The 13,478-nt window shown below is 32.4% G+C and overlaps 1 protein-coding gene across 1 annotated transcript; it reads right to left on the minus strand.

Annotated features, from left to right (window-relative positions):
• Positions 1–682: 682 nt before the first annotated feature.
• On the minus strand, positions 683–13,344 carry LOC106156332 (tetratricopeptide repeat protein 13). Its single transcript, XM_087006378.1, has 25 exons — positions 13,046–13,344; positions 12,295–12,374; positions 11,627–11,702; positions 11,057–11,127; positions 10,769–10,834; positions 10,484–10,576; positions 10,241–10,357; positions 9,552–9,665; positions 9,210–9,292; positions 8,864–9,005; positions 8,288–8,392; positions 7,678–7,750; positions 7,056–7,174; positions 6,768–6,808; positions 6,358–6,532; positions 5,770–5,803; positions 5,350–5,494; positions 5,009–5,092; positions 4,629–4,710; positions 4,274–4,383; positions 3,767–3,899; positions 3,262–3,341; positions 2,762–2,840; positions 2,389–2,468; positions 683–2,121 (listed from the first exon to the last, which is right to left on the minus strand). Exons 1-25 carry the CDS (start codon positions 13,326–13,328, stop codon positions 2,022–2,024), a joined length of 2,565 nt encoding a protein of 854 aa, XP_086862504.1. The 5' UTR covers positions 13,329–13,344; the 3' UTR covers positions 683–2,021.
• Between the last annotated feature and the right edge of the window lie 134 nt (positions 13,345–13,478).

Here is a 13,478-nt window from a genome sequence, read left to right on the forward strand (position 1 = left end):
GAAGCATTCCTTCGCCCCCAGTTCCTATGCTATTATATTTTATTATTTATATTTTCTGTGTCAAAAATTATATAAATAAGGGTTTTTATATGTTTACTGGTATATAGTCATTTGTTGTGAATGTAACAAAAAAAAAAAATATGCAAGACAACAAAAATAACATTTTTTTTTACAAAATTAAAGTATATATTTGTTTCATTTTGTTATTTGTAAATGTAAAAAAAAAGTCTGCGTATACCCCTCAGTCCACTGCATGTGATTAGAGGGAGTACTGGGTAATACCACTTTGTGTTTAAGAACTAGAAGGCATTTTACATCACATGCTCATAGGCAGAAAGGCTCAACTTGAAGGAGTAGACAACAGTAGAAATTTACACTGTGCCAAGGCTCAACAAGCAATTTTTTTACTATTGACAGATCTTGGCCCCAAACTCTCAATATCAGCATCCTTTCCTACTAAAAATGATTATGAACAAAACTTAACTTTTGATCCATTGTGTAAAATTGTGGAAGCTTGGAACCTCAAGATTGACAGTTTTTGTAGCCTTCTTTATAAAATCCAAAAATAAACTTATTTGATTAGACCATAATTTAAGATTTTTCACCGTAGTTGCAGATTTTTAACAGATATCATAGTATACCTAAATATATAAATTATATATCATGAAAAGAAAATAAAACATTTTACTTGCATCACTATGTTTATTTATTAAAACTATAAAAGTCTCACAGGACATTTAACTTGTTCTTTGTAAGTGATATTCTGACGTCTTCGCAGGTATGATGTATATAGCACTGAACTGAATAATTTATTAAGTATTGGTTTTAAGTTACATTTAATACAAGATTAGAACAAAATGAAGAATTTAGTCTTACAGTGTTCTGATAAATGACCACATCTTTTAAAGTTAGTATGACAAAACCAGTACAAAGATTAGAGTAAGCTGGTCTAGTGTTGTTAAAATGGTTGATCTCTACAAGATGGAGGCTGAGCTGTCCTAGCTAGGCTCCTTCAGTCTGAGAGTGCATTTTGTCCATATATATTTGTTTTTGTTAAAATGTTTATTGTTATGTATGTCAAAAGCAATTTTTATCAGAAAACAAGCAAGTTTTTCACCATATCTGCTGTTTAACTGTAGGGACCATTCCCAACCCTATCGTACTAACTGTGGATTGATCTATCTCCAAGGGGATTCTCGCTAAATTGCAATCAACTTAAGGGGCTCAGGTGTCTGTCTCGCCTATTGAAGCTGCTAGGGGGTAATTAATTTTCATTTAGCAGCTTCAGTAGGCATGCCAGACATCTAAGCCACTTGAGCTGAAAGCTATATAGCGAGAAACCCCTTGAAGATGGATCGATCCTGTTAGATCGATCTAGGTATGGGAACCCAGTCTTAAAGTTAATAAACCTTTAGATCATCCCTGGACTAATAAGCCTTTTGATAAGTCTAGGAATTTGTTTGGTAAAATCTTTTCCTTTTTTCATATTTTGAGACCAGTACATCTGGAGATGTATGAATTTTCCAGACTATAAACCTCAAATTTATCAACTGTCATATTGCACCTATTCAAACTCTGAATATTATCAACAATAAACATCTGTGTTTACTGCCATGGTGAAATCAAACTGCTTTGCAAAACTATTTTCTATTTTTCTGAAAATACTGATCATTACTGAGTTAAGTTTAAATTGCCTTATTTTAAGGTGTTAGTTTGTTGTCATTGGCCAAAATTTGCCCAGAAATTTGTAATGGTTTTGACATGATGTGCATTCACAAGGGCAAAAGTTTAACCAGGATTTCTCAGCTGTAGATTAAAGACTTATACACTGTTGTCAAGTATATGGAATACCGATGAGTGCAGCTGTATTACACATAGATGAGAAGATGACAGATTGCTGAGTTACTACTACATTGTGAACTGGATATTAAATCAGTTGGTGAGGGTTCAAACACTAATATACAGTCATTATCAGAAGACCATCCCTGCATTCTTGCTTGTCTGAATATCTGTTGTTGGTGCTAGCAGTCTGCTGCCCCTACTTTGAGAGCCTCGATGACACTGCGGACAGTGGGGAAAGTAGCTGTGACCTGGGGAAGCTGAGAAACCGGGACTGTAGTCCTAGAAATATAAACAATGTATCAGTAAAGAATAGAATTTCTGATGTTTCTTATGCACAAGCTTGTTCTGGCAAAAATGGATCTATACACATAAAATCTAATAAATATGTATCAATGTGACATTAAAACATACATGAAATAAAATTCATGTAAAGTACCCTGATCCAACTGAAGAAATAATTACACTACATTTTACACAAATAAAGCTGTTGGTAGCTTAGAGGTGTGGTAGAATTAATTGACTTTAATGTTGACTAATTAAACTTACTTCTTGACATTCATCCACTGTTTGGCCACCAAAATAAAAGCATCTGGACCTCCGGACAACATAGCCTCTAGATCCAGTAACTGAAAAGTTTAATTCAAATATTTCTTTATTTTCAAAAAAAAAAAAAAAAAACATTTTATATTTACAAAAATTCAACCAAAACGAGAGTAAAAACAGAGCAAGAGTAAAACATGCACAGATAATAAAAATGCCAACATTGTTTTATGCTTTCAAGCATGATGACACTCATAAAAATGACCTGGCAATAAGTTTTGTAGTGAAGAGATTCTTATAGATTGAGATCCTACCTATTTCATTTTGATGAAATATAATTTACAACAAGGGTTACTGAAGTGGAAATCCCCCTCCTTACCTTTCCCTGTGGTATTTTTCCTGTTACTTCTTTCCCCATAGACATGAACAGTCCCAAGATGACAGAGTAAGCAACAACACTAGAATACAGCAACCAAAACTATGTTCACATATTTGCTTTAACCACAGACTAAATTAAAAGTAAAGCCCCAATTCTTGACCATCAACAAGAGGCTATTCAGGCATCAGTACATCTCATAACTTTTAACTCCTTTAGCAACAAACAATTTTATGGTTTTTATGCCATGGTGACCCTTGATAAAAATAAACATTTGCCATGAACAGACAAATGAGGATAAAACCTCTCTGTGAGGAAAACTGAGTTTTTGTAGTTAAACATTTTAAGGTTAATGTCACATTCTGATATTAAATATTTGATATGTTTGATAATACTTGTTTATCCTGAAAAGGGAACTGAATTAACAAGCAGTTGAATGAGGTGCATCATCTATGGAAATATAAACGTGTTACACAGAAGTAAAATAAGAAGACTATCAATACCTTGTTCCCCTTGACAGGGGCATGAGATTGTAGAAGTAATATCCTAAGGACAGGATGAGATTCAGTACATTATCAAATTCCTGAAAAAAACAACAACAACAAAGATTTAGAATGAAAAAAAAAAAAAAAAAGGTTAAGTGACAAAACCATTGATGTCTTTGGGGAATTTACAGGAAAATGTTTGTCCCATTCCCGTCTCACTCAAAACAGCAGTCCAATAAGCTTGAAATACGGCTTGACTTTTTCAAATTTGGTTATTTAATATGTTCAGCAAAATGTAGCAGAATATAGCATCTTTCATGTTTAAGATAAAAATGAATTTGTTACCAACTGATTTAAAGTTAAAGGAAGCAATCTCAAAAGCAATTTATTGTACTTCATCCATAAAACAGTAAATAACTGAGATGACTATATTTCGTTACATCCTAAAATTTAATACAATTCTATCAAGACTGCTCAGATCAATGTTTCAATAAAGAACTGAAGGAAAAGATTAAAACATTACAGCTATTTTACTGGCTCCTGTTCTTCTGACTTCCTTGTCTAATTTAGTGAATAGATAATTTAGCTCAGAGTGGAAGGACGCTGTCCGTGCCTTGGTGGTGGGCGTGTTTAGGGAGAAAGTCACCTGACCATTGCTGGAAATAAAATCTATTATTAAAATCTAACCTACCTTCTTTAAAGTACAAATATAATTAAGGGCATCCGGGCAAATTTTTAAGATTATGAACACTATTGAACTACATAAGAAACAACAGATTTTAATGCAGCATTTTACATTCATACCAATTAATATAATGTATCTTAATTTCCACAGTGGCTCTGTTCACTTTTAAGTTCTTCCTCAGATTAGGTGAATTAGGTGATATCCCTCAACCTTTACTTTATTTTGACATGAAACAAGAGAATTACAACAAACATCAGCATATACAATGAGTTTATTTGTTTTTTCTTCCTATCATGAATAAATAACTGAAACTGAAGCAACTTCTGTGTTTCTATTATATCTTACCCATCCTGGGTCAGGGTTAATATTAATCCCTCATGGCGGTTGTTGTTTTTATCTTGTGAGCTTGGCACTTGTGTGGTCACCATGAAGCCTTGCTGATTCAGATTACGTTTCTGAAATAGTATTTAAAAAAATATTGCTCTTCACTATTTATCACAGGTATTAAGTTTTAAGCAAAAACATTTTTAGTAAAAGGATACAATTTTAAAATTACAAATTCTGTAAAGAAGCATTTCTTTAAAAAAAAAAATTCAATCTCTTTAAAAATATCTCAATTTACAAATCTCCTTAAGATAGTATATAAACCAGTTACTAATATATCAACAAAATATATATTTCAAATGGATTCCCCTCTTACTCGTGCTATTTGTAAAATATCATGGACACTTTTGGCTTTGTCTAAATCTTCCTGAAACCCAGCATAATTTATTACCCCTTCTCTGGAATATAGAATAAAAATGTAAGCACATGACAATATCTAAATATATCTAGAAAATAACCTGTAAATAATGATATACCAAAACTGCTGCTCCTTTTTGTCTAAAAAATTGATAATTCCTCACATTTATCACATTCATATCATTATGCTTCTCTAAAATGCTGATTAACAGAAACATGAACAAGGGGACTAATTCTACATACAAATTTTGTTTTATTTTTGACATTCATTGTCAGTAATATTTATTAAACTTCATTTGCATGTAAGTTTTATCATGATATACAACTAAGTCTCCTTACCCTTGGTAATGCCCTAACATTGTCTTGACCAGTTTGAAGACCAGGTCAAAATATGGCGCCATCCGGATGTTTACAACATCACCCCTTTAAAAGAGTGGCATTAACAGAGTTTAGGACAGTATATTAGTTCAAAATGGTCTTCATGTTAATACACTCCTTGCAATACAATTTGTATACAATTAAAAACACCATTTCAACTGATAATCAAGTAAAAATCAAGTAATTGATTAAAAAACCAATTAAACATGGCTGTTGGGACCCTTGATAATCACCCATTTGTGTACTTACTTCACAAAGTTGACATCACATTTATACCCCTCCTTGACAATATGTGTACTTACTTCACAAAGTTTACATCACATTTATATCCCTCCTTGACAATATCTTCTGGTATTTTATCCAGCCATAAGACTACACTATCTGGGTCTGCCAGTCTTCTGTATTGCACACCTATGTCAAATATGTCCCTCCAGGTACATTTCTTCCCTGAAAACAAATAGTGTGGTAAAAATCAGACGAAGAAAACAGGAGATAAAGGCTGGAATTTTTCAAGGTTCTAATCAAATAACTGCATTTGTTGAGTGTTGCAAGGAAATATAGATTAATTGTAAATGTTACATTAAAAAGTCAAAATCTGGTTATCCAAAAATGTTATTTATTAATGAAAAATGCTTTAAAGGCAAATTTTGAGAAAAAAAAGCTAGATACAATATATACTGAATGAACTTATTATCACTTTATTGCTGAATAATTATTCCTACCTTTACACTTCATATTTTTCCCTCGCCAGAAAGACTGGAAGTAAGAAATCAAACATACAAAGAAAAGCATTTCATCAGATCAGCACTCTGTTAGCAAATGGTTAAATTTCATTTAACTCTGGCAGTAACTGTAATTTTGGTCATTTTATGCAACCTCACTTTTATGATTTTATGTAGATAGTACATTGTATAAACATAGTAGATTTGCATACAGATTCACAATGGTTAACATTCATATCAAACAATATATTGAAAGGGTACATGATAAGAAAGGTAATTCACTGATAATATACAAAAATATGTTCAAACATCATAAAACCCCACCATTTAAAATACAGAAAGTACTAAAATAGTAGTTTCTTAACAATGATAACATGTATCTTTTTATAAAGATGATACATATAATACACACATAGATATGACACTGGTAACACCCAGACTGTACACAGCTCAAGATTCAAAGCTTATCAGTAAGTTCTACATAAAGGGAAAGCAATGTCTGTAGTGACAATTAGAGTCACCACCAGTAGTCTGACCCTCAGGGTACCTCTACTACACCATATTAACCACCAAACAACATAGACATACCTCTAAAAACTGTGCTATATGTGTCGCTGCTAACCCCATAGCCAGATTGAGTCTTTTATTGGGCAGGAAACCGTCGGCCGTGACCTGTGTAAGCCAGCCTATTTTATTAGCTCTGCAGATTAATGTTTGTGCACTGGGCGACAGTTTATCCCAGCTTAAATCTAAGCTGACATCTCTGAAAGAAGATTTTGATGCTTTTAAATTGAATGCTCTTGTTATTAACACATAATATTAACATAATATTATATTAACACATAATATAATTCTGCTGTTAAACTTTAAACAGAGCAGATAGTGAAATTATCCATGTAGCCTTAAACATTTTTAAACATACCTAATATGTGGTTGTAAACCAGGCTGTTTTAAACATACCTAATATGTGGTTGTAAACCAGGCTGTTTTAAACATACCTAATATGTGGTTGTAAACCAGGCTGTTCTTTGTAGGGGCCCTAAAAAAAATAAGGCATAAAAAATCTAGAACATATACAGTAATATGTGATTACAATAAGATAATAATGCTTATAATGCATCAAATAATGTACATTTTAACTATTACAGTATTTGTCATTTGTAAATGATAACTGGAATTTTTGTTATTGGATCAACATCAACAAAACTATAGTGGTCATGTGTAAATGGAAACTGGAATTTTTGTTATTGGATCAACATCAACAAAACTTTAAATACAAGCCAAACCTCAAAATGAAACGGAAGCCCTTTTGCCCAGCGATCTCTGAATTCTCCATTGAAATCCTCGTCCAAGTTGATATCTAAGACCGACAGGTCTAAATGTGAGTGGAGATATCTGGCATATTCTGGAAAACAATTCAGCAGTGCTCCATTTATAAACATTTTAAGGAGCCATTCACAACTTGGTATTAACAAAATATAATCACTAGGTACCCTATAATCTCAGGAGACTGTAATCTTATCCACATTTATATGATTACATATCATAAATTATGGTGGTTAGCGGAAAAATGTGGATAAGAATAACGGCAAATCACATTCAGGAAATGGTTATCAAATTGTCTGTTGATATAGGAGCATACAAAGTAAATGAAATCTTAACTCTCCTGAAAAAAAAAACTATTACAATATAAAATGAACAAGCTTTGGCACACATATTTTGCCTCCCCAGTGCCTTTTTAAGCCTTAAAATTTTCTTAATCTTCAAGCTCTTTTTCTTGCCATTTTTGCAGTAGTTTTAATAGTGATGACTTAAAAAAATAAAGGACACTGTATCCCAGTTTCATAGTGATGACTTGAAGAAACATAAAATATACTGTATCCCACTGTACCTATTTTCCTCACTTACCTCTTAGATAATGTGATTTGATAAATTCTGGACTCATTCTCATGCTGCTGGTAGCTGGCGTATACACCATGACCTGGACACAGGAAAATAACTAAATCAAAACTGATGACCATGAATGTGGTTAAAGAGGGCATATTTCTGCCATTGTTAGGTTTCTTAATTCATCTAAAAAGTTCTATACCTCTCCTGGCTGTGGGCTGTACAAATCAAGGAACTTTTTTCAACAATACTGGATATTGTGATTGACATTAGGCCTGCTTGACAATGGTGTATCATGACAAGTACAATTAATATAAATATAAGGTCTATGGTCAGAAACTCAAGGGGGGGGGTCTAGACTTTGCTTCAGGGAGAAACCCAATGAAAGTTTCTGGAAAAAATTCCATGTCAAACTAGCCACAGATATCAATAATGATTATCATAATTAAGATGGTATCCCAAGAAAAACATTGTGCAACTTTAACTAAGTTTCCAAACTCCAATTTCTATTTTTATCAGTGGTAATTCAAACAAACAAGTTCTTTTTTTCACAGTTTTTTTTACTTATTGCTCAATTTTTTAAACATCAAAACACAATAATTTATTACAGATAAATGGATAGATATCACACCTTGGTATGACTTTTAACTCCCTCGTACAGCTGACCTAGAACAATCAGGGAAAGTCCTCTCAGGTATTGACACAACACATTTTTTCTGTCTATTCTAAGACATGTCTGAAATAAAACACAAATATTGTAAGTGACCTCTGATGTGAACACAAATACTGTGAGTGACCTCTAAAGTGAACCTACAACAGGAAGAGATGATTCAACTAATGACAAGAATCATTCATGATAAATTCCATTGTTTCTCCATAAAACATAGTGTTCATCACATTTTTTACTGGCGAGTCTTTTAATCTGGTAACCTAAGATAATTCAATTAAACAGGCTATTCAGTTAGCATGTATATATAGATGAATCTAAATAAAGATATGGATAATCAAGTTAAATGAATCATTTGCACTGGAAGATTAGAGATTCTACTGAAAGGGATGGAGTGCTATTCAAAAATCTTCATTCTAACAGTTTATCCTTTGAAATAAACAACATTTGATGAAAAGAGAGCAATGATGGAGGGTGCACTGACCCCCCCCCCCGCCCCCCCCAACCCCCCCAACCCCCCAACAGCCTAGTGTAACTCACATGAGTGTGCTCTAGTGCCTTTTCAGCCTCCCCTGAGAAATAATCAAAACTGCTCAATAGCTGCATAGTAAGTAAATTATACGGCATCCTGGATTTTGCCTTGTTAAACTGTGTTCTGGCTTGTTTGACATTGCCAATCTCCCTGGAAATAAAGTTTATAACTTAGTTTGGGCTATCCTGGATGTTTGCAATTTTTCATTATAACAGCAAAGTAGTGTCAAATAATTTCAAGAAAATTGAAACTTGAGAAATAAATTCATGATTACTAACAAAAACCTCAGAGAAAAAATCTTATCTGTGTAAAGTTTGCTGAGCAATAAATATTGATATCATGAACAAATTTTACCTGAATGCCTGGGCCAGACTCAGCAATGTTTCTGTGTGGTTAGGTTCTAATTTCAGTGCATCTTTATACACTTCTATTGCATTCTGAAAAGTGGGAGATGCAGTTTTATTTTAGCATTGAAAAGCTGATAAACACTCCCAGTATCAAGATCTTGACTTTTCTGTAATTACAGCTGACTTTTTAAAATGAAATAACAATGAACTAGAATTAATTCACAATGGTTTTCAACATAGCCAACATTCCCTAAACTCTAGCTGTTATAATTTCAACTTACCCTTACTTTCCCCTTATAAAATAATGTCAACTTACCCTAATTTCCCCTATAAAATAGCATCAACTTACCCTTACTTTCCCTTTATAAAATAATGTCAGACCAAGATGATACAAAAAGGGATGCTGAGGATCTTTTGCCAGATCCAAAGCTTTTCTAAAATCATCTTCTGCATCTTGCAGTTTCTGAAATGAGACAATAAACAAAGGAAGAAACACTATTTAAGTCTCCCTCTCTCTCAAAGTGTGTGTGTGTGTGTGTGTGTGTGTGTGTATATGTGTGTGCGTGCATGCGTATTACATATCACCTGTATCAATATATATTGTATATGCCTGATATCAATTATATTTACCATATGAAGAATGTTTGAAAAAATACCGTTTCCTATGAATACACAGATTTGGAAAATTTTTCAAATAAACTGGCAAAGATGCCATTCATATGCAAACAGGGTGATTCACCAGTGCAAAATCATGATACTGACGTTTCTATTTTGCCCAATGTTAAATTCACAATATCAATTCATTCAGTAAATCTGAATGCAATTGAATGCATTTTCTTGGTCATAAAAAAATTCTCTCTGAATCCAGAGATCTCACTGCATGCTTTCTTGCCATTATGAGCCTATACACAAGTGACATGACCTTGATTCTGAATAAGTTTCTTCATAGGTATATGCTAATACTGTAAAAAAACTTACTTCATCACAATAAATTCTCATCTAAGGCTGACTGACAAAGTAAACCAAAGGCTGACTTACCTGCATCAAAAACAATGCAGTTCCTCTAAGAAAATATAGCTTGGCTCTATTACTGTGCTTCAGGGCTTCATTGACGTCTTCTAAAGCTTTGGTATATTGACCCAGTGATATTAAAACCTGAAGAATAATCAGCAATTATTAATGACCATGAATATGTAGAAGTTACCTGTTGGAGTCAATATGGCCATGTAAAGATATAGTTTTTAAGTAAGTTTCACAAATAAATATTTTTTGTAACTTTACCTCTGCTCTTCTTTCATAACTCTCTGACTTCTTTGGGTCCAACTCAATACTTTTACTAAAATCACGTAGTGCTAAAGCTGCATTAGTTTCAGACTGAAAGACAAAGAATTTAATCATATAGCATACATATCTATGTAGTCTATACATATTAGAGATCAATAATCCATTTATTTAAAAAAATATATCAACATATAACACTATATCATATTTTTAACATCTTATTTTTAGAAACTGAAATTGTTGGACATTTCATCAGATATTCTAAATTCCATACCAGTAACATACCTGAAGGCCTTTTCTTGCAAATGCTGTCCCTCTCCCGTGGTACGCAATTATTGTTTCAGGATGCTCCTTTAAAAACATATTATTTCAACAGACTATGCCCAAATAACCAAATCTACATACATTTTGTTGCAGCTTTAATTACAACTACAGGACTGATGAATTTTCAGCAATCTTCAGAAATCCCTTAAATTTTGCAATTTTAAATAAACTAACATATTTTGTACTGTTAAGCATTTTAATATTCAAAACACATTAGTTGTTAAATAATGTGATAATCAAAATGAATACCTTGATAATATTAGTAAAAACTTGAACTGCTTCATCTGGTTGAACCAAATTCATCAGAACCATCCCCATAGCTTTAGCAAAAGAAAAAAAAGATGTAATGGGTTTTTGTAAACAAAAAGAAATGTGGTTTATTGTTATTCAAAAGTTGTTTGTAATAAGAAGTATCTATCAACTAAGAAACTTGTAAAAACAAATTACTTGGATGCCATAAAGATTTATTCATCTTTTATTCATAAGCACAATATTTCATTTTTACCCCCTAGAGGGCCATGTGTAAAATAAGTGTGCACACTTAACATGTTTTATCCTCTTTGAATAAAGTTTATTATTATTATTAATAATAATAATAATAATAATAATAATAATAATAATAATAATAATAATAATAATAATAATAATAATAATAATAATAAGTATAATAATAATTTGAATACATGGACTGGTGAAGTTTACACTGAGCATTAAGGGAAGTTTTCAATTTGTCATAAAACTTGTTTAACAAACTATTGGCCAAAATTGTAGCAAATAATACATTTGGACCAAATAATTGATAACTGATTTTATACCTACCAATATTTTTATCTATATCCATATTTCCTGTTGCTAGTGGCACTAATCCTTTTTTTGCTATAGATTCAGAATGGGCCTGGAAATAAAATAAAATGTTTTGAAAGACACTACACATGATATTAATGGCATAGTAAATTCAAACCTTCTTTGAAAAAAAAATCAATTTTATTTCCCAATATATTGGTTTACTGATAAATTCATAAAATATAATTAGGACATTCTGAATAGTGAGTTGGGTTTACATCAGATAATTTGTTTTCATAATCAACTAAATATGATACATTTTCAAATAATGATATTTGGAATGTATATCTGCTGTGCAGCTAAGAAAAGAATATGTTAAATTGCCATATGCCCATTTGTCAACTGATCAGCCAAGCACACCCATCCCCCCTCCCAAAATAAAGAAAAGAAAAAAAAACATCACAGAAAATTTACTCAAAACCATGATAACAAAAACATTGTATTTATTTTTTATCTTAAGGTATACTAAATAATCAATTCTACAGGTAAATCTATCTAGCTTTAACAATCATCCCCTAATATCTATATACCATTTAACAAATTTTCTTTCAAGTAATTAAAACACCTTTCTTCATACAGCCATCACATTATAGCAATGGTGGCATACAGTATGATATTGATTATTCTTATTTAATTATAATTACCTCTAAATTAAACATGCCTTCCTTTGGACAAGACTCTCTTTGAACAGAACAAAGACCCACTGGCACATCTCCCTTCATTTCTAAAAACATAGAGAAGAATCATTATTAAACTGTACAGCAGTAATATTTTATATATATTTTATATTGGTTGCCATAAATACCTAAAATACTTAATAAATACACCATACTGTTTGAACCCACACAGCACTAGATAAGTATTAGCAATCTATAATATTTCTACATTTACTCACATTATATCGAGGGGCAACACATTTCATTAAGGTCTATGTTTACACAAAAAAATTCTATAAGCAGAGTGCAGCATTAATATTGGCATTTCACCTAGACTCCTATCTTTATTGCCCAAGTAAAATCTAAGTAAAAGCAATTTACTGAGGAGACTACGTCAGCCCCCCCTGTTTGAGATCTATCCAGCTGATATGATGGTGATGATACAAGTAATGGGTTTACACACGACTGCACATCAGGCAATAACATCTTGAGTGGGGCTTGTCACGTTAAACACATCTGCTATGTGGCAGATTCATCACAACCACATGGAGGGTAATACCTCATTTATTGCTCTGTGTTCCACGCTATTATTAATTGTGTGTTATTATTATTTTTTATTTAAATTTATAACACACAGAATGAAACAAAAAATATAAAATCCTGAAAAAAATAATAAAACTCACGAACATCGCCATCGATTTGAGGGTAAATTAAAAGACGACAAGCGTGTTTCGCTTACCACATTCTGGGGCCAGTTCTCCTATGGTCAAGCTGATTGGCAAGACGAAACGATATCTGTGGTCAGTGCTCCGTGAAGTGGTTGCTCGAGATTCTTCGTCGCATTCTTTACAATCTCCAAACAGCTGTAGTCCCTTTACCCTAAAGACTTGTTGGCTACCGTCTTCTTGTGTAACATGAATGCTGGCTACATCACACTGTTGAGCATACTTAGACGAAATTTGTATAAATAGAAGGACGACAATCAGTTCTAAAACTTTTTCGGCCATATTGACACACAACATAACACTGATTGGTTCCGAAGGTGTACATCTATCATTACTAAAATATATCTAGTATTCATACATATAAATGTGTTTATGATAATTTATTTTATATACAGTGGTGTCAAAAGACCCACATTAGGGGCAATATGAATATTATTTCATCAACTT

This window comes from Lingula anatina, chromosome 2, assembly GCF_051362555.1.
Source record: "Lingula anatina isolate TDL-2025a chromosome 2, LinAna3.0, whole genome shotgun sequence".
Lineage (NCBI taxonomy): Eukaryota > Metazoa > Brachiopoda > Lingulata > Lingulida > Lingulidae > Lingula > Lingula anatina.